Source organism: Apis florea, unplaced genomic scaffold (assembly GCF_048593485.1).
Source record: "Apis florea isolate Af1SG1 unplaced genomic scaffold, ASM4859348v1 contig_3802_pilon, whole genome shotgun sequence".
Classification (NCBI taxonomy): Eukaryota; Metazoa; Arthropoda; class Insecta; order Hymenoptera; family Apidae; genus Apis; species Apis florea.
Genome location: NW_028256863.1, coordinates 2,975,959 through 2,996,455, shown reverse-complemented (window position 1 = coordinate 2,996,455; position 20,497 = coordinate 2,975,959). Strand labels below are relative to the sequence as shown.

Sequence of the window (20,497 nt, the reverse complement as noted above, 5' to 3'; positions counted from 1 at the left end):
GTAGAATAGGGGCCGATATTCCTCGTCTCATCCCCTCTTTTTCCTTGGCTCTACCAGAGCACAGAGAATGGTTACTTACGATTCTACAGTCAACCTCTGGACATCCACCTGTGAGGACGGAGGTGTTCGACCCCACGACATCCGGTGCGGTGACATGAACAGTGTTTAAGGAAACTCGTGTGCCCTCGTTTTAATTCAATTCCTTCTTCCACCAGAATATTGCGATCAATTCATGTAACGCGTATAACTAATTGTATTGTCAAACAGACCGAGAAAACGATTCAAGTTCACAGTGTTAAAAATGGTCTTCCTCATGGTGAGTGACATCCTGTAGACTGTAACAGACATTAATTAAACATTTTCATGACTGAATCGTTGAACGTAACATCACAAAATGGTACGTACAAATTTTAATGACTTGAAAGCTTATCGGTTCATAATGTTCTCCAATGATTCATTTAAGTTAGACATTAATTCTGATCTAAATCGAATATCAAAATAAAGTAATTACATTCTGGAATCGCAAATTGAATTTCAATTTTTATTTTATGGTCTTTAATTTAGAGCTCCTACATTTTTACAATTAAAATTTTAATACAAACAGAATGGAGTAGTAAGAAAAATTATAATTTAAACTTTTCAAGATAACATATGAATTGATACAACGAAAACACGTTGATATTTCAAAAAAAGATTCTTTTATAAAAAAAAAAAAAATAACGAGATATTTTAAAAGGATAAATGAATAACAATTTTAATTCCTTCCTAGATAACTTCTGATTATAAAATTCTAATCCTTTACAATCTTTTACCCTTACCCTCTTCATTTACTCTATTTAATATTTAGCCTGTTTTATATCATAACACATAAAAGTGATAATTAGCTATTGATTAGAAAATCATCACGGTGCGGAGGCTGGAAGAGGAGGAATTCCAATACGTAACAAGTCCATGACAGTTATAATAATATATTCATGTAACGAAGAACCAAAATGACTGTACCGTTAACAGAGACCAAGAATGAGTAAATGTATACTCGATAAAAGAACGAGCGAAGAGAAAAGAGCGTTTTGGACGATTCATCTTTACCGTTAGAACCAACCGCATGACACGCTCATGGTCCACGAGGAATCTTCTCCTGACTACCGGAAGCATAATTTTTCCTTAACTTTTTTCTTCGTTATGTCTCATCAATTCTGTTTTATCTATCAATTATTACGTATAATTATTTTATCTTGCTCGAAGCAATTTCACAATTCCAGTTAGGTAAACCTCGTTTCAATTCGACCGATTCGAATGTTTCCACGATCAGAGATATCCAATTAATTAATCCTGTTTTAATATATTAACAGTACTTTCCCGATGACTTACTGGGAAAAATTTCTAAATAATAAAGTGAAAAGTTACAGCACAAATAATTGTTTCTGTCGATGATGAATGGAAACCCATGAAAGACCTCGATCTTCCAAGTTCAAATGATTCTCACGTCTTTCTTAACTCGGTCTTCTCTTTTTCTTCAAGATCGCCGTTATATAATTCATCGAAGCTTGACCAAGATAGTTATTCGATAGCCTTTATCGTGCGATCAATATCACGCGAAGATCACGATATTTAATCCATAAAAAAAAAATTAGGAAAGGCTACAAAAAAACAAATGTACGTTAATTCCATTTTTTTAAATGCTTGTGACGAGATATATTTAAATTCTTAAAATCAAAAAATATTCCCATATTTGCGTCTGATTCGATCGAAGATAGTCCTGCATCCTTTACGATATTATCGCTGAACTATATACAATTTAGTTGTTTCTTGTGATACAGGAAGAATACTGGACAACACATCCTGAAGAAATAGATGCGCGATACCAGTCACGGCCAATGACCAGCCTTGGGTGCTATCCAATAATGATTTTCTTCCTTTCCTTTCCCACGCGCAATTTATCACTTGGGCAAACATGAAACCGCAATTTTATACCGCGTTGACTATACTATTCAATTTCAATTCGTCAAATAATAATTGAATTAAGTTAAAAAAAAAACTAGATCAAACGTTTCTCGAAATAAAAGTATTCGAAATTGAACAGCTGCATGCTATCGCGTTGCTTTCACTCGTATTTGATCGACAACGAGAAATACATAGCGGAAGTTATGTGAACCTGGCAACCTACAAACCCCAAACTCCATACATGAATTCATATTGGTTACGCGCGTTCGTTAATTATTATTCTCGAATGCATACTTGTTCTCTCGATTTTCATCGTTCGTGAGGCTCGAAAGCGAAAAAGCTCGAGACCAGCCCGTGAAACGGAACCTCTGTCCAAGAACAGAAGCAGAGAATAATGATAGACTTAAAGGCGATTATTAAATGAAATAAAAGCGTACGAATCTTGATCCCACGCATGTATCGGTAATGAGAGCGTGCCAGAATGATTCGAAATGAATTTTTTCGGCCACGATGCATCACCGATCCAAAGCCATTTGTGTGCCATTTACTTTTGCTCTTGACCTCGTGCGAACCCGAGTTCCAAGTCTGTTCTCACTCGCATAGTGGGTCCTTGTAATCCGAGTCCAATGCCAGTTGTGATTGTTTTATTCATGAGATGTTGCTCGTCGGTTTAATTAGTTTTCATTAATGTACGTGTCTTTTAAAACGGCTCTTGATACGTGAAACTATCTATTCGTTTCCACGCTTTCGTTTTATAGAAACACACGATTATTATTATTATTTATTATTATTATTATTATTATTATTATTATTATTATATCGTAATTCACCAACCTAGTTTTTAGGAATTCTGTTCTCGAATCGATAAGCAATCCAATTCAACCGGAACAAGCGTGTTGTTGTTATTATTACAGCTTTTGATGTAATTTCAGATGTCCAGGTACCTCGGTCTGATTCTGCTCGTTATTACAACATGCGCCCACGGAGCCAAAAAATGCGAGGGAAATGGGTTGGGCCTGAAATATGTATGGGGCGACGCGCTCACGGATCCAGCTGATTGCATAGGTCCAAATAACGTGCAGTATCCGTCGTAAGTGTCCTCTCCCCACAAAGCTCCCCAGCTAGAATTTGAATGAATCATTTTTACTCGAGATTTCGTTATCGACTGAACGAATGACTGTCACAGAGCCGCAATATCGAGAAATTACAAGAATCTTTGGACGAACAGCCGAATTGCGAGATCCCACCAGGCACGAACGATCGATCCTGAATTAACGAGGCAGGCGCTATTGCACAATTACAAAGTTACTCATGGAGATTACTCGATGGCCGAATCCTCTCGAAACGGTGAGTTGGCAGAGTTAACAGATTGTTGCTTATCTATCTTTCAGAAAGCAGGTGTTTCAGAAAGATTCATTCCTTTGGAGAAGTTCACGATCAAATTCGTGAACGTGTTTTGGAAATGACGTTTCCTATTCGGTCGAAAAACAATTTAACGGATTTAACGATCGAATCGAGAACGTGGCTTGGTTGAAAACACGCGGAAGACGAACTTGTCTCTCTTCGTACGAAGCGCAACAGTAGTCGAGCCGGTTACCTGAATCACGAATAATTACGCACAGCTATAACCTACATCCGCGTCGAACATAAGTGATGTATTTATCCTGCAATTGCTACTCTCTTTGTCCAAATATATAAGTATATATACTGTTCATTTGCATACTAGCTGCGCTCGTATACACACGTGCAGTAACCCTCAACAGACATTACGCTGGTGCTTAACTTATAATTATTGCAGTTACTCCTTCGGGATATTACCATACGCTTTACGAGGTTATTGTACTCTGGTCCGGTAATATGCAAACATTGTATTCTCGTGTGCTAGCATTTCCACGATCAACGTGTTCTCGGTAATTCGCTATGGAATATGCTTTTTTCTTAAAAAAAAAAAAAAAAAAAAAAAAAAAAGCGTTTTCCTTATATTCGCTGAATACTTCTTTATGATATCGTTGCATCTATGATAAGAACGATCCTTGAAAAGCGTACCCTTGTTCCAAAAAAAAAACTGTAGTATTATTCTGTAAAGATTATGCAGTCCCACGAATGCTTCCGAAGAATCCTCAAAGTCGCCTTTAATATTGGAAGCATATTGGAAAACGTGTAAAAATCGGAACAACCGGTTGCGCGATATATCGCCACTTTGCAGCCTTGAATTATGCAGTTGTTCTTATGACACGAAAACCCGATTCCGATTGAGCTCAACACCCGCTGCACGCGTTTATCCGATGAATTCTTTTCCTTTCTTGAAATTCATTCGTGGCTTGTCACTTCACGATTTAACGTCTATACGCGCGAAAAAAAAAAAAATGCATCAGCTCAAGCGTTATCGTTCACCAAGCGGATTATTCGTCCTTTAAATAATGACTCGCTGGTGCAGGAGGACGGTAATAAGGCACCGTGTTATCCGGCCAATACAGTTATCGCTCGTTCTGCTCATAACGGGACACTGGCGACCCACTCGTTTCGAACACACGAACCGACAGAATTCCGAAGAAAGGGCGTGAATCTCGTAAACAAGTTTAAGAGAAACCTCCTTCTCTTTCTGATCGTTATCCAGATTTTCTAAAATTTTTTTTATTTTTTATTTTTAAATAATTCCTGCGTGATTTTTTCCCAAGAGTTTTTTGGAAAGGAAGTTGTATATTTTTTTTTCTCGAATACGATGAAACGTATTTTGAAAAATTATAATAAATATCGAGAAATCTTTATCTTTTTTATGTGGATCGACGTGCTTTTTCTTTTAGGCAGAGGATTTTCCTCGAGGGAAACATGCGGTTCACCAGCTAGATTATGCAAAACGAGATACAACACTACGGCACCTATGTACGGAGTCAGTTTAACCAGCGGCCAACCTGTGACAATCGTGCAAAAATTCCCTGATCTCTTGCAGCAAGTTGTATTCGAAGTTTGCGAGTGAGTATTTACTTTATCTTTTAAAATTCGTTTCGTTGGTGCAAATCAAAAAAAAACGAGGTACGATCATTACTTTCCTAGCACGTTCGATCGTGATCTGTGAATATATGCGACGTGTTTCCAATTTAAATTCGTCGAGACCTACCGGTAAGTACATTAATTCGAATCTGGCACAGTGGGCCGAACAACTCTGACCAGGACAAAGCCTACTTTTGAAACGTTTTGGACCAGTATTTCCGTGTGATTATCGAAGCACTGCGTGTCGATAGATCAGTCATAGCAAACTGCCAAGAATTATCAATCTTGACACCTTTTTCTTCCCTCGTCATCGGTTTCATACATTTCCTGTTAAATAATGCATAGTATAGAAACGTTAACGCATTGTTCCAGATCGAAGGAGTGCGATGTAGTCCACGGTGAGTGCACGCAGACATACGTGCCATACCTGTTCCTGGTGATTCCACTTGGACCGGTGACCTTGACCGGTCAAGATTACGTTCTGGTCGAGAGTGGTTGCGTGTGCAAGCCGAGAAATTCGGCGAGCGCCATGTCTGAGCCTCCGGCTGTTCCAAGCTTTTAAACGTTCGTCGAACTCTAGCGATCGACATCGAGCGCACTTTTACACCTTCTGCGCTGGAGGACATACAGCTCGAGATCCGTGTCGAATGTGACGAATCGGTGGAAGGTGACCCGAAGCTCGAACAACCTCGCCGAGGAACCTAGTAACCTCTTTGACGAAGCTAGCAAAGGATGCTGAAACCAGTATTGAAGTCGCTAGAGAATTGATTTCTCGAGAGAAATCTGGAATATGAACAATTTTCCCTGCGTATGCGGTACATCTTTCTTCCACGACGGGGTACTAACTTTTACCGTGGACCAGCTTCTCTAGTTTGTCCGAGGTGTCACGTCACAATTTCCACGAGGAACAGCTTTCTATTAAAGCTGAAGATTCCTTTCGTTCCGATCTCGATTATTTCGTGAAATTCACCGTATTAGATAATTTAGACGTCAAAATAAAGACTCTTCTATCATGAACCATTTATAGCAGGGATTCAGTCGGTAGACAACTCGATCATAAAATTCACCTATTCATAAATCATCTATTTTGTATTTTTGTCGGTTTCTTTATAGAAGAAGAAATAATTTCAAAGAAACAACAGTAATAAGAAGTAGTTCGAATAGTGACGCGACCCCTTTATCATCGTTTTTCCTGAAGTCAAAAAAAAAAAAAAAAAAAAAGAAGAAGAAGAAGAAAAAGAAGGAAGGAAATAAGTTAGAAGAAGTTATTTCAACGTGAAAAAACAAATCGGAGCAGTGGCGGTCGTTTCGCGGAATCCGGTCTCGGAATCCGATCGAGTTCACTAGACCTGCCCACGAGCCGGTTTCAAGCAGGTGTATAGAACAGCTTGTAACAGTGCTCCGCAAGAAGTATCAGCGAGAAATTCTTTCGAAACGTATCACAAAGTTATATCATTTACGTCAATTGCATATTAATGCTGGAAACTTTGTTAATGTGTTTTTCAATTTATCATCGAATCCTTAATATCACCGTTAAATATCCGTTCTTTTTGTTAATCATAAAATAAATTCATTTTCTTCGTGTATTCATTTTCTTGATGTATCATATACGAGACAACAAGATTGATTGATTAAAATGGTTATAAAGTGGCCGAAAGATCTACTTTTCATTTTCTTTCTCAATATAATAATTAAAGAAAAAAAATCTCTTTGTCATTGCACAAAACGTATAAAATAATTTTTCGTGAAGATAAAATGCTAAAAAATAAAAAGAATCGTTCTTATTACATATTGGAATCAGTTAAATCTTTGCTGAAACACGCCACTGGCCTGTTTATGTTTCTTAGAACCGGACTTTGAAAGCTCGCGTTAGAATCGTACCGACAAACAGGATAGACGTGCAGTCGCAATACGAATGGACCGTACCATGAATTCCGATGAGTATAAAGTACCGTTATCCGCTTTGCGGGACCCTTCACCTCGATTTACTTCACTTGGTTATTTCATAGGCAAGATTCATACGGCGCCTACAAGTAGCTAACTTGTTGTGTCGTTCATTCATGGCGCGCCACTTAATCATCAATAGCTCTCTTATCTTGCTTTGAATCAGGTATTTGTGTTCTACGGTGCTTGTGATTTTCCTATGCAATTATAAATAGCATCGTAATTGTAAAATTCAAATATTTAAGTCAAAAAATGATAATTGAACAAAATGTCTTCCGATTTTGTACATTTCATCGTAAAAAAAATTAAATATCGATTGTTCGTTAGACATAATACAAGATGGAGCGCATCAAACGTTATAAGTTTTTCCCGAAACTACTACTACATGATATTGACATGTTTTTTTTTTAATGTCTGTATTTTATATTATTTGCTTATCAACGATTTAATGTAAAAAGAAAAAAAACAAACATATAAATATCTATAGTAGTTTAGAAGAAAATTATTTATAACTTTTTATGTGATTCATTTTATATAAGTGGGAATTAAATGCAAGTACGAATTCGCATGTCGATGTCTGTGTCAGTGCCGTACGGAAAAAGTGATACATAGAAAAATGTTATAGCGAACAATTTTTTTCATATCGCATGTCATCTTTTGTATCTATAGTTGTATCTATAGTATCTATATGTGTATCTATAGTAATATGCAAGTATACATTTATAATTTATTATTAGATTATAATGTATTATATAAATGAATTTTCAACAAATTTCAACTTCTTTATATCCTTTTTTATTCCTTGCTTAGAACTATCGAAACGAAATTTCGTTTCGACATATGATTAATTTAAAATAATCAGAAATGAATAAATACATACCTTGAAATTTATTTTTAGTATCTAACGGTACCAAAAAAGGATGCACAACTAACGCCAATAACCGGAAAAAATAAATACGTACGTACTATGAAATACTCGTATAATCTTTTCAAAGCAACTACTAGAATCATTTTCTTTCCATATATTTGAAACGAAAAATATATACAAAATCATATTTTAATTAGTTAAACTATTTGTTAATTTCTTGCTATTTAATATAAAAATATTATCGATAAAATATAATCTATTTTTTTTTTGCATTACACTATAAATTATGTAAATTATTAAATATTATTAAATAAAATATTATTGCTAAACTTAAATTCTTTTCAAGAAGAAGTTTTATGAAAAAAGGAAGTTGGTAACACTTACCAGTAGGTAGCACTGTTTATTGCCAAGCAACTTCAATTTCCTGTTTCAACGACACGGTCGCCATGTTGGCGGAATGATCTATTGTGCGCCCGCGTTGATATGTACTCCATTTTAACGTTCGATATTTATATGTACAAGATTATACAAAGTTTCGTAAATAAGAAGAAATACAGTATCTAATAACATTTACTTTTGATTTACTTTTTTTCATTCGTCGTTGAAGAAAAAAATTGGAACATCGCCAATTCTCAACGAATATCGTGCAATTTTTGGTTTTTGCACATTGCCAAAATGATGTACACGGTAAATTTATTATATTTATCGTTAAAAATTATACTTTGTGCTGTTCAAATCCTATTGAGCTTAATTATATTGCTTTTAATTCTTCGTGTTTTAAATTTTAATTATTAAATTATAGGGGACTACCGCGTCACAGGACACGAGGTTCAGCGATAAGGAGAAAAAGCTTCTCAAACAAATGAAATTTGGGGATTCTCTTACTCAGAAAGTAATTATTTAAAATATAAATAATATAGATACTTCAACTATACTATTAAATTTCAATTGATTCTATTCATTTGACTTTAATCAATCTTAACTTTCATATTCATTGTAAATTATTATATTTTAGGTGGATATGAGCAAAGTTAAACTGGATGTTATTAAACCATGGATAACTACAAAGATTACACAGATTTTAGGCATGGAGGATGATGTAGTGGTAGAATTTGTATATAATCAACTGGAAGAAAAGGTAAGAAATTTATTGTATATATTATTAGTGTGATTGTAATTAGGCCTAAGAGATTTTAAATTAATAATATGATATATAAAATGCGTTCACTTGGCTTTTTCCCCTCATCATAGGAAATCGATAAATACACATTATTTCAGCACAATGTTTTGTACGAGTACCAATGTTGTTACGAATGCTATCATCCAAAATCTGCACAATGTGCTGACTTTGGAAATGAAAAGCAAGGAGGCAGAAACCATATTAGTCATATGTGCCTCATTGTTTTTTTTTTCTTTTTTTTTTCTTTTTTTTTTTTTTATATATAATTTTAATAATACATCATCGAACCTCTATATCCTGTGTATCCTATTTTTATTAATCTTAAATATCCATTCCAAGCTATATCCTATATCAACGAAAAACTGATGTAGCTGATCCTGCAATACTGTAACATGTAAAATCAATGTTTTATCACGTATGTTTGAATTCCCCGTTAGTATAAGTAGAGACCGTTGGTGGGGCTCAACCCTATTGTCCAAATGGCATTCGGATGTGCTCCTCTCTGCATCCGATTGGCCGCCTTTCTATCAGCCGTCAACGCTAGCTGATGCCAGCTGGTATGTCAACGTCATCTTAGAACACTGCTGAAACTTCAGCCTCAGCAGTTCATCCACCTTCGATTCATCGTCACTGGAGAAATGGCGTATTCGCAATAATCTCGTCGCATCATCCTGTTCCTGTGGCACTGCCCGCCCGTGGCCTTCTACCATTCTGCAGATGTCTTCGTTGCTGTAACGGCGTCTACTAGCTGTGCTGATCATCGTCTTCGCCAGTCCATGACTGCCTCATTCGAGGTGGTTATGCTTCAAAATTGCAACTACGAACCACTGCGTTGCGGCTTTCGATCATTGGACATCCAGTGACAATCGGCACTTCCAATTGGAGGCAAGACGAAATCATCGTATTATCAACCCAGATGCTGCGATCATCCCACAAGGACATCAACGGGGTGTATTCTTCCGAGATGCAGGTTGCAACATTTTCCGTGCCTCTCAACAACATCCTGACGAATCAAGGATCATTACATCATGCAGGTCTGTTCTCCAGTTAATGATTCTCAAGATATACAATCAATCCCAGATGCGATTGACTCATGGACGATGCCGGAGGTATCTCTACTCGGTTTGACACTCTTTGTCAACGTCACAGGTTGGTGGAACGGTGTTCCTTCTATTCCAAATTAATCCTTTCATTTTCAGCTAACACTTTCAACACATATTTCTAAGTCCTATTTCAGCATCTTTACTTTAGCAGTATTATTAAATTAAAAAGGTATAAATGTATCTGTGCTACTTGTGCGTTTATCGATGAGTATATATTTTTTTTTCTTAGCATATTCTTAGTACAGACGTGAAACGAGCAGTTTTCTGTTAACGGTAAGGTATATTAGAAATATAAAAAATATATCTGCTTTTTCGAGGGGGAAAAGCAGTTAGTATCGACGTAGGGAGAAGGAATTTATAATGTTTATTCTTTCATAAAAAAAAATTATATAGAACACTACTAATGTTCGTTCATGTTAGTAGCTCGTGATAATAAAAAGGGTACTGTATATTTTACAGTTTCCTGACCCCCGAAAAATGCAGATCAACCTCACAGGATTCTTGAATGGAAGGAATGCCCGATCTTTCATGGGTGAATTATGGGACCTTTTGGTCTCTGCTCAGGAAAGTGTTACGGGCATTCCAGAGGCTTTCTTACAACAAAAAAAAGATCAAATTAAGAAACGTTTGGTAATTATTAAATTTTCACATTGTTATTCATTAATATTATTCCATGAACTAATCTACTAATAATAAAACAATTGAATAACTAGATTTTGACATTCAATAAAATGTTCAATTCAATCAATTTTTTTGATACATACAATTCAATTTAGATCTTTTATGTTTATTTACAAATAAGTAATTTATGAAATCAGGAAGAGCAAGAGAAACTCCAAGCTTCTTTGGCGGAGAAAGAAAAGGAGAAGGAAAGAGAAAAGGAAAAAGATGAAGCAGAAAACAAGATAAAGAAAGAAGAAAAAGAACGAGGTTCATCGAAAGAACGTCGGAGAGATCGAAGTAGAGATCGTGATAGGGACAGGTATTTCTTTAAACTAATAAATATTAGATATTTTTATATAATTTTATATACATTTTAAATATATATCATTATTTGTAGAAAAAGAAGTCGATCGAGAGATCGACACAGAGATCGTGACAGATCGAATCGCAAACGACGATCCTCTTCGAGATCACCTAGTAAAAATTCGCTTAAAGACAACGGGAAAGATATGTCTGAAATTAAAGTGGAACGAGAAGATTCACCACAACCCGAAAATGCTATACCGCTCATGCCTGTTAAAACAAAACCGTAAGTTTTTATATTTCATTATTTAAGATAAACTCTTAAAGATTATTTATGAAGGTGTTTCAACAGAGAAGCTGCTGTCGCAATTTCTCGATTGCAAGCAAAATTAATGAGCATCGCTGATGGAAAAAAGAAAAATAATCGTACTCCTTCTCCCGAGTCACTAGAAAAAGCGAAAAAATCTAGATCTAGATCAAAATCACCAATGAATCGCTCCAAAAAATCTAGATCTAAATCCCCAAGTCGAGATTCAAAGACACGTCGTTCTCGATCACCTGCATCTAGATCAAGACGATCTCGATCTAAATCAAGATCAAGGCGATCCAGATCTAGATCAAAATCTAGAAGATCCAAATCCAGGTCGCAAGATCGTTCAAAATCAAGACGTACCAAATCTAAATCGCCAAGATCGCATTCGAGATCTCGTTCACGATCTAAAAAGTCACGATCAAAAAGTAATGATAGAAGTAAATCTAGAAAGTCAAGATCGGACTCGAGCGATTCAAGATCATCAAAATCTCGTTCAAAATCACCTGATAAGAGAAAGGATAATCTCGATTCTAACAGAAAACGAGATGCAAGTTCAAGCAGTAGTTCCGAATCGGAAGAAGATAAAGGAGCAAAAGATAAAAACGATTTCGAAATTAGAAAGAAAAAAGATGGAGTACAGGCAAAGAGATCATATAGAAAAACGAATAAAGATGACAGTGGCAGTGACAGTGATTCAAGTCGAGAAAGGAAATCTGTACCTAAACGAAGGAGTCCAACGCCACGAAAAGATAGAGGTCGATCTAAGGATAGAGATAGATCGCGAGATAGATCACGTGATAGGTCTCGAGATAGATCTCGGGATAGATCTCGAGATAGGAATAGAAGGTAAATAAAATATAAATATTTTATTATTATAGATTGTTGAAAAATTTATTAATCTTAATTTTTTAATTAATTTTAGGAGATCCATAGATAGAGAACGTGAAAGAAGAAGAGAGCGAGAGCGAGAAAGAGAGCGAGAAAGATTGGATAGATATAGCGGCAGTCGTAGTATGCGACCTCCATCTGTGCGTAGAGCACCTAGTAGACGGAGGTAAGATAAATTTCATTAACAATCAAAATTTATCATAAATAAATCATATTTTATATAAATAAATATTACTAATATTAATAATCTATAATTATAATTTTTAATTTTAATTTAGAATTATAATTTTTTAATTTAGAAGCCCTCATCGTAGAAGCCCGGTAAGATATCGCCGTAGATCGCCCAGTCCTGGGGATAGGCGCCGAAGAAGATCCCTTGATCGAAGACGAAGATCATCAGAAAGAAGAGACAGACGTCGATCTCCAGATCGTCGTGACAGCAGACGTCGTTCTCCAGACGGCCGGGATCGATCCCTCAGGTACGATAGATCTTCCTCTCGTGACAGATCGAGTAGACGGGACCGTTCCAGAGACAGGGACAGAAGGGATAGAGATAGAAGATCTAGATCTAGAGATCGTAGATCCAGATCGAAAGATCAAAGGTCATCGGTGGATCGTTCGAGAGATGGAAAACGATCTCCCGATCGCTTAAGAGAAACTAAGGAGAAGATAAAGGACAAGAAGGTGGATGAAAAAATTAAAAGATCAACTGATACGGGATCGCGAAAAGAATTACGAAACGGAAGGTCTAAGTCAAGTAGCTCGGAAAGTAGCGAAAGTAGTTCCTCTAGCAATGAGGATGAAGTGACCAGGTTAGTAAACAAATTACCTCATACTTTTACATTTTGTTACAGACCTTACGGTTGTTGTTGGAGCGTAAAGCAGCTATGTTGTGTTTCCTGCTTAGCAGTGAACAAATATTCTTATGTTCTCTAATAATATTTTTCGCTATCTATGTGCAGAAAATCTCTTGAACGGAAATCATCTCAGGAAAAACGAGAACGTGAGAGGGAGCGAGAACATGTAGATGACAAACGTAAAGAAAAGGAAAAACCTGCCAAGGAAGAATCTATCAAACGACCTGAAAAGGACATCAAGAAAGCTGAACCTGTAAACATCAAGAAACCAGATCCTAGCGTTTCTCCTAAAAAACTTCAATCTGCTACACTTCCTGTAACTAGGCATAGAGTAAGTCGTATTATATTGTTTATGTATCAAATATTTTTATACAGATTTTATAACAATTATCATATTTATATTATTTAGTTTTCAAAGAGTTTATCACGAACACCATCTCCATTTAAAAAGACTGAAGACATTATAGCTGCAGTTAAAGTTAAACAATCGAAGTAAGTTTAAATATATGTTTTAAATATTTTTCAAAATAGAAAAAAATCTTTTAATTTAAGCGTATATTATTTGTTTTTTTCTTTCTTTCTTTCTTTTTTTTTTTTTTTTTTTTTTTGTTATTATTTATAGAGAAGATAACAAGGAAGGATCACCAAAAGAAGAAACGAATTTTTCATCCGCAGATACTTTTCCGTTAAAAAAAGATGACAAATCGGTCAAATCACTTAAAGTGGCATCTGAGGATAAAAAGTCAGGTCAAAAATCTTCTGAACCAATACTCTTAAAAAAACCAGCAGAAGTTGTGAAGAAATCAAAGAAAGAAAAACGCGATGGTTCTACAGATTCTAATGACAGTGAAAGTGAAGGTAAAAAAATATTAGAAGTATGTTTTTTCAATATATTATTTTCAATAATATTATTTTTTTTTTTTTTTTTTTTATTGTAGGAAAGAAAAGACCAAGAAAATTAGAGAAATCTAGGAAATCCAGAAAAGCTTCTACAGATGAAGAGAAATCAGAAAAATGTGGTTCTAGCTCAGATTCTGAAGAGGAAAGAAAACATACAGAAAAAAATAAAAAACTTAAAGACACAAATCGAGGAGGTAAATTTTAATTATATCAATTTAATAATACTCATTATATTTTATAATTTATAATTTTTATTATTTTGATAATGTTCACAGATTCATTAGATGAACGTGCAAAAGACAGGAAAGATAGTAGAAAACGGGAAATCAATGAAAACGAATCTCGCAAACGATCAAAAAAAGAATTAGAAGAAGAAACAAAAAAATCAAAAAGATCAAGAAAAGATTCTTCTTCAGGAGATGAAGATCAAAAGATAAAAAGAAACAAAACTGAAGATGATAGGTCCAGATTACGAAAATCTAAGAAAGATTCAAGTTCAGATGATGAACCGAAAAAAACACGAAAACGAAGAGATAGTTCTTCGGAGGACGAAAAATCAAGAACAAGAAAATCAAGAAAAGATTCTACAAGTGAAGATGAAGGAAAAGTGCGATTGAAGAAATCTAAACGAGATTCAAGTACAGATGATGAAGAAATAGGAGAAAAAGATGCAAAGAAAAAGAGAAAAGCTGATGATAGTTCAGATGAAGAAAAAGTGAAGAAAAAACGTAAAAAGAAAACTAAAACAAGTACCAGTGAATCAGAGGTAATTATTTAATTTATTTCATCAATTTGATTTATGCAAATTATAAATTTCTATTTTTTATTTGTAATTTGTATCCAGGAAAGTGAGGTAGAAGAAAAGAAAAAGAAAAAGGATAAGAAACACAAAAAACATAAGAAACATAAAAAGCATAGGAAACATAAAAAGAAGAAGGTAGCAGATTCTGACGAATCTGATGTAAGTGAAGGTAATACAGAAGAACTTGAAAAAAAACTTCGTGAAAAAGCATTAAAATCTATGAAAAAAGGACATAGTATAGAAGGAAGTGATTGAGAGTTTAAAAATTAACGAGGGTGTGTAATGTGTGTACCTCTGTATTACAATGCACTTGCTCTAATTATATCACGAATATGTTTCTGTTTATTATTATCGATAAATAGGATTTTATCGTATCACAGTTTTTTTGTGTAAAACAAGTCTGATGTTATAAAACAGATTCAACTTTTAGACGAAGAAATCTAATTTTTATGACTCTAAATATTAAGATTACGAAGTTAAATACAATAGTTGGTTTTTTTTTTATTTTTTTTTATTTTTTTTTTTTTTTTTTTTATTTTTAATTAACAGAAAAAAGTAGTGTATGTTGCTACCATAGGAACAGTAATTTTTTGTGCCACTTGTATGATTTTTACATTTTTCAAAGTTGATACAATGAGCAAAAGTATAGTATCCTTTTATAGTTTATAAGTTAACTAATTAATATTTTTTTATAGCATGATAAAAGTAACTTGTAAATTTAATTTGTGTAAAAATAATTTTTCATTGAATTATCTTATAATTATATCAAAAGAATGAATTGCAGCTTAAAGATAAATACGTATCTCGTAACAAATCACTACACCCTCTTGTTGCGATATTCATTCACATAAATTATATAATGAACTTTAATCTACATTGCTGTAAATTTATTTAGATCTACAAATTACTACTGGATTTATACGTGATGTGACTTTCACGTATGCTGTAGTATCAAAAAAATACATGATTTTCAAAAAAAAGCGTATTTTGTATTTTACATAATATATAAATAATCATCACATATTCTTATGTGTTCTACATAATAAAGAACATTTAATAAATCTGTTCATATTATAAACGTATTTATAATTTGGCCAACATTGATTCCCAATCAGGAGAACATATAAGCGTACTATTTACTGGTCCTAAATTAATTAAATCGCCGTTTAAATTTTCGGTATCCACTTTTGTTGCAATGAGATCCTGTAATATAAGTTAATAATATAAATAATATCGTTTCATATATTTTCGATGAATTTTAAATACTTACTTGTCGAAAACTAAGATGCGATCCGACATCGACGATTAAATTATTTTCTCCCAATAATAAACGTGCTTTACCCGATTTTAAGATTTGTAATTTACCTAAAATACCAGGTTTTAAACTATTTAAAGTACAAAATTCCGTTTCCGATTTATTTTCATCCTCCTTTTCGTAATTTGAACGATTTGGTTTAGTATCTTCTGCACTGCTTACTAAACCTGGCAAACAGTCTGGAAACTGTTCTATGGCTGTAGTTTATCTCTTAGTCTATTATCAGATATAAAATTAAATGTACATTATATAAATCTTTAATATAAATTCTTACCTGCATTAAGATGTATGAATGTATTTTATTATTAATAATTTTAGGAATGCTATCTAAAAATTGATCTTTTATTTCTTTCTCAGATTTGGGTATTTTATATTTTGATTCTTTCTTTGGTGATAATACTGAAAATAACAATAATTATTAGAAAATATTTATAAAGATAAAAAAAAAAAATACTTACCCTCTCCATTTTCTAAAATAATCGGTTTTCTATCTATTTCTTCTTCTAATACTTCTTTTTTAATTTTTATTTCTGCTTTACACGATTTTACTGTAAAAAATAAAAATCAATGAAATATACTTTTTGAAATTAAATATTAATATTTCAATGAATAATAAAAACCTTCTTTTATCATTGGTAATACAACGGGAGCATTACTAAGGTTTATAGGCTCTCCATCATCAATAAAATCGTCTCTCAGTAATAACTTTATCTTTTCTTCTTCCTCAGCTTTATTAAAGCTACGATTCAAATCTAATTTTGGTTTTTCAAGATATACTTGAGAACTTCTATCACTATCTCTAGATCCACTACTATAACGTTTGCCTGCTGTACTTGTTATTCCAGTAGACCAGATACCACTAGACTATAACATATTATAAAATTTATAATAACATATTATAACATATATAAAATTTTGTAAAATAATGTTTTGTAAAATATTTCTTAGGAGAATGTTTTTAATATACTTGAATTAAATTATTTCCTTTTCCACGTCCTCTATCAGATCCTCTATCAATATTTCCTCTACCTCGTCCTTTAATATAATCTCTACCTCTACTTGATTTTGGAGCATCGTTTTGTACTGCATCTCTGTAAAAATAAATGTCATTTTATTAATTTACAAACTAAATCATTATCAATATTCACATCATTATATCCTTATTAAGTTAACTTACTCCTTTTTCTTTGTTCTCTGAACATTCAAATTTGGTGTATATACTTTCTTGGGTTTTTCAGTCTTAATATTACCTCCCAAAGTTAAATCTCTTGGTAAACGAAAAGAAGTTAATCTAGTTGTACTTGATAAACCAGGTTCCGTTTTAATATTTTTTATAGGTACAGGCATTGATGTTCCAGGTTCTACCTTTATTTTAACATTTAATGGAAGTGAATTACTTGTATTTCCAGATTTATCAGAAGCCATTCTTAATTGTTATGATTCAATTGACAATTAATACTTTTGTTATCTACAAAAAAGTAATTTTAACATTTTAACATATTTTTAACAAATCCACGCGTTATAATATATATCATGTTATATATAAATCGATTAATTTTGGCGTGTAAAACAAAAATATAAATTTATTCTATTAAAACCAGTTTTTATTGAAAAAAAAAAAAAATAATGGAAAAATTGTAGATTAATTTTCGTTTTCTATGGATTAAAATCATATGTAACACATTATATTTCATGAAACATAGTTGTTTCTAGGAATATATCGTAATTTAAATACATACATTCTCACTGCGTCCATAGAGGGTTTTACTATAACAATATTTTAGCACAGTACATCACATAACCTCTAAAATACACAATAGTTACAAATTCTTGAATAATAAAATGGTATTTATCAAGATATATATATATCAATAAAGAAATTTAGCATTATATAACAAAAAATTTCATTATCAATATCAAACATATTTTACAACATAGTTCATAATTTTTTTGAATGTACGAAAAGTAAATACGTTATACTACATACTGCAAATGCATCACACGTGTTTTGCTATACTACTCCATTTTGATTTGTTTATAATGTTTAAAATATATAATATTTCTGTATGTAATTTTAGTTGAATGAATATGATTATAAGGTAGAAAAATAAAAATATATTAATACAATTAAAAACAAAATTAATTTATTATGAATCCGTCATATTGTTATCTACAATTATGTACATTATGCTCTGCTTGTTATACTTTTATTGCTTGAAAGTTAAATTTTTCTTTATAAAAATAACATAATAACGCAGATAGAACAATTTTGTGTTAAATAAAATTTTATTTCTATATTTTGTACATCTTTTTATATTATTTGAAAACTAAAATTTTGATATATTTGTATTTCATTTCAATGAATCGTGGAGTGCAAGTGCCTCAGAAAAGGCGGGCATTTTTAAAATCATTATAAGACATTTGAAAGTAAGCGCGATTTAATTCTGGCATCTTAGAATCACATCAGGATATTTCAGATAAGCGATAACGCGAACAGTAACCTCCTGGAAACGATGGAGGTTACGATGTTTTTAGGATGACTAGTACTAGTGACATGAACAGACTCCGTGTGATGAGGTCATCGTATGGTTTTTTAGCCGCGCCGGCAGTCGCAACGCGGAGCGCCCGAACGCCGGCTGCTACGTATAATCCTGCGGTAGGGATATGCTTGCCATGTGCCTATTCACAACATATCGTTTCTCCGATTGCGAGTGCAACGTGTCCTCCTTCATCCTCGGTGTCACGAAACTGTCGTTCGAACGCGAACACATTTACTTTCCTCTTAATTCGTCCGCTTCGACTTACTTACTCTATTGATTGATTACTTTTCAGTGAGTTTCGAGTTCATACAAATTTATGATTATGAGTGCCTGATTTCAAATATATAATTTCTATCGGCTAGACAGATGACCGATTTAAAAAGCTACCAGTCAGCTACGGTTCTTAAACCTGTTTCTCTTTCCCTTAGACATGGTACATGTCGAGTTTTCGAGTAGTCTGCTTTCATGATACCTATTTATGATACCACCTTTTCGATCAAAATTCTTTCTAGTATTTGATCAGATAAAAATTTATCCACTAGATAATACATATATTTATCTTAACATAGAATCAAATGCTATACGATCAAAACATGTTTATATATAAACTTTTAAAACTTGAGATTATTTTCAATTGACATTCTATATGAATACGTCTCACAAATTTGAACACTTTTTACTTTTATCTTTCATAAATATTCAAAACTTTTTGTGTACCGCGAGAAAATGAAGAGGGCGGTGCTTCGAAGGATACCACGTGTTGTAGGGTATGCGACGAACAAAATATTGCGGCGCAGGCGCGAACCACGGTACTGAAGTCGGCGAGTTTCAAATGTCTTATCGCAGATTGCAAAGCGTGGTTCTCCATGAAACGGTGCGCGTTATATCCACGAAAGCGTTAATATTAATTCTCGCGTATTGTTGGCGGAATGCTACACAGAGTGTCAAATTCAAGATTGTTCACGAGAATCGATAACCATTATATCGATTAGATCGTACACTCGATATAAGTATGAAATGAGATTTTAATATCGATAAATCGAATAAAGCGAATATTTTTGTTGTTATTTTGTGACATTTATCCACATATTATTTCGTTTCAATTTCATTGTGTTTAAATGCTTATTTAAAATTATAAATAATCAGTTGTTTTTAAAAACAGCCTGTGTTGCATTTCGCAAGCGATGTTTCCTTCGTTGGCATATCATTAACACGATTGATTCCTCGATTGTCGTTAATCGCGTCATTTTTCGTTGTCCTTCGCCGCTCGAACTGCAAAAACAGTGCGCGTACCCTCACTCGAATTTGCGTGTTTCGAAAGACGCTCAAATGTCTTTCAGTTATCGCGCGCACATGTACGAGGATGCGTCGAGGCGACTCCTAGTTCCTTCGAGTTTAAATTTTTAACTCGCTTTCGCGCGTGCCGCTGTGCCAACGCTGTGAACTTTTGTCGCGGCGAAAACTGGTGTTTTATCGAGTGTTGTTCTGAGTATTCCGACTATCAAGAACTATCGTGAGATCGTCGACAACGAGAGGAAGTGGCTCGGACCGGAAAACCGACCGTGTCTGCAGAAAATGAACGGCGTGCAACGAATGCCCAGCGACGCGTTCGACGCCAAGGTGAGTTTATTTATTTATTCAAACGTCTGGCGGATTAGCATTTTTCAAACATTGTCCGTGTAGTAGATTTATGCAAATGTCCATTTAACACTCTGCAACATTCCTCAATAATTAAATATTGTTACAAATCAATTTGAGTAATGTTGTACTATGTCATACAGTATGAATATAGCCAGTTTTGCGTGGAGAAACACGCGACGATCTGTGACCGAAATATTTTACGAAAAAACAAAATGCAAAAATTACGACGCGATCTGCTCCAAATG

At 33.7% G+C, this 20,497-nt stretch overlaps 3 protein-coding genes and 2 long non-coding RNA genes across 8 annotated transcripts; 2 read left to right on the top strand and 3 right to left on the bottom strand.

Annotated features, from left to right (window-relative positions):
• Positions 1 to 46: 46 nt before the first annotated feature.
• LOC100871160 (uncharacterized) lies at positions 47 to 6,587 on the top strand. Of its 2 annotated transcripts, none has more exons than XM_012491588.3 (5): positions 47 to 316; positions 2,877 to 3,034; positions 3,131 to 3,291; positions 4,749 to 4,917; positions 5,308 to 6,587. In XM_012491588.3, exons 1-5 carry the CDS (start codon positions 302 to 304, stop codon positions 5,495 to 5,497), a joined length of 693 nt encoding a protein of 230 aa, XP_012347042.1. In that variant the 5' UTR covers positions 47 to 301; the 3' UTR covers positions 5,498 to 6,587. The 2 variants fall into 2 exon arrangements, with proteins under 2 accessions (XP_012347042.1, XP_086772409.1); XM_086916283.1 differs by having other exon boundaries at positions 86 to 397.
• Positions 2,954 to 5,670, bottom strand: LOC147656208 (uncharacterized). Its single transcript, XR_015294847.1, has 3 exons — positions 5,363 to 5,670; positions 5,063 to 5,262; positions 2,954 to 3,065 (listed from the first exon to the last, which is right to left on the bottom strand). It is a non-coding gene; the product is annotated as an uncharacterized LOC147656208 (long non-coding RNA).
• Positions 6,588 to 6,644: 57 nt separating the features above from the next.
• LOC147656207 (uncharacterized) lies at positions 6,645 to 7,843 on the bottom strand. The gene is made up of 2 exons (XR_015294846.1): positions 7,760 to 7,843; positions 6,645 to 7,076 (listed from the first exon to the last, which is right to left on the bottom strand). It is a non-coding gene; the product is annotated as an uncharacterized LOC147656207 (long non-coding RNA).
• A 317-nt stretch (positions 7,844 to 8,160) lies between these two features.
• Positions 8,161 to 15,834, top strand: Srrm1 (Serine-arginine repetitive matrix 1). 3 transcript variants are annotated; one of them, XM_086916281.1, is made up of 15 exons: positions 8,161 to 8,434; positions 8,550 to 8,639; positions 8,763 to 8,885; positions 10,490 to 10,660; positions 10,849 to 11,012; positions 11,091 to 11,282; positions 11,349 to 12,155; positions 12,232 to 12,363; positions 12,497 to 12,676; positions 13,160 to 13,385; positions 13,464 to 13,546; positions 13,677 to 13,912; positions 13,993 to 14,148; positions 14,230 to 14,720; positions 14,799 to 15,834. In XM_086916281.1, the coding sequence occupies exons 1-15, from the start codon at positions 8,423 to 8,425 to the stop codon at positions 15,009 to 15,011; spliced, it is 3,276 nt and encodes a 1,091-aa protein (XP_086772407.1). In that variant the 5' UTR covers positions 8,161 to 8,422; the 3' UTR covers positions 15,012 to 15,834. The 3 variants fall into 3 exon arrangements, with proteins under 3 accessions (XP_086772407.1, XP_012346995.1, XP_086772406.1); XM_012491541.3 differs by having other exon boundaries at positions 12,497 to 13,009; XM_086916280.1 differs by lacking the exons at positions 8,161 to 8,434; positions 8,550 to 8,639; positions 8,763 to 8,885 and adding an exon at positions 9,369 to 10,076 and having other exon boundaries at positions 12,497 to 13,009.
• Positions 15,724 to 20,231, bottom strand: RpIIIC53 (RNA polymerase III subunit C53). The gene is made up of 8 exons (XM_012491578.3): positions 17,811 to 20,231; positions 17,249 to 17,539; positions 17,039 to 17,162; positions 16,692 to 16,935; positions 16,530 to 16,619; positions 16,346 to 16,470; positions 16,027 to 16,257; positions 15,724 to 15,959 (listed from the first exon to the last, which is right to left on the bottom strand). Exons 2-8 carry the CDS (start codon positions 17,494 to 17,496, stop codon positions 15,840 to 15,842), a joined length of 1,182 nt encoding a protein of 393 aa, XP_012347032.1. The 5' UTR covers positions 17,497 to 17,539; positions 17,811 to 20,231; the 3' UTR covers positions 15,724 to 15,839.
• Between the last annotated feature and the right edge of the window lie 266 nt (positions 20,232 to 20,497).

Coding starts and splice junctions, on each gene's coding strand:
- LOC100871160 (XM_012491588.3), top strand. Junction 3,035..3,130: donor AATAACGTGCAGTATCCGTC/GTAAGTGTCCTC, acceptor TGACTGTCACAG/AGCCGCAATATCGAGAAATT. Junction 4,918..5,307: donor GTTGTATTCGAAGTTTGCGA/GTGAGTATTTAC, acceptor GCATTGTTCCAG/ATCGAAGGAGTGCGATGTAG.
- Srrm1 (XM_012491541.3), top strand. Junction 13,386..13,463: donor TTCCTGTAACTAGGCATAGA/GTAAGTCGTATT, acceptor TATATTATTTAG/TTTTCAAAGAGTTTATCACG. Junction 14,149..14,229: donor TAAAGACACAAATCGAGGAG/GTAAATTTTAAT, acceptor TAATGTTCACAG/ATTCATTAGATGAACGTGCA.
- RpIIIC53 (XM_012491578.3), bottom strand. CDS start 17,496: ATGGCTTCTGATAAATCTGGAAATACAAGTAATTCACTTCCATTAAAT. Junction 16,936..17,038: donor AAGGAAATAATTTAATTCAA/GTATATTAAAAA, acceptor AATATGTTATAG/TCTAGTGGTATCTGGTCTAC. Junction 15,960..16,026: donor CGCATCTTAGTTTTCGACAA/GTAAGTATTTAA, acceptor CTTATATTACAG/GATCTCATTGCAACAAAAGT.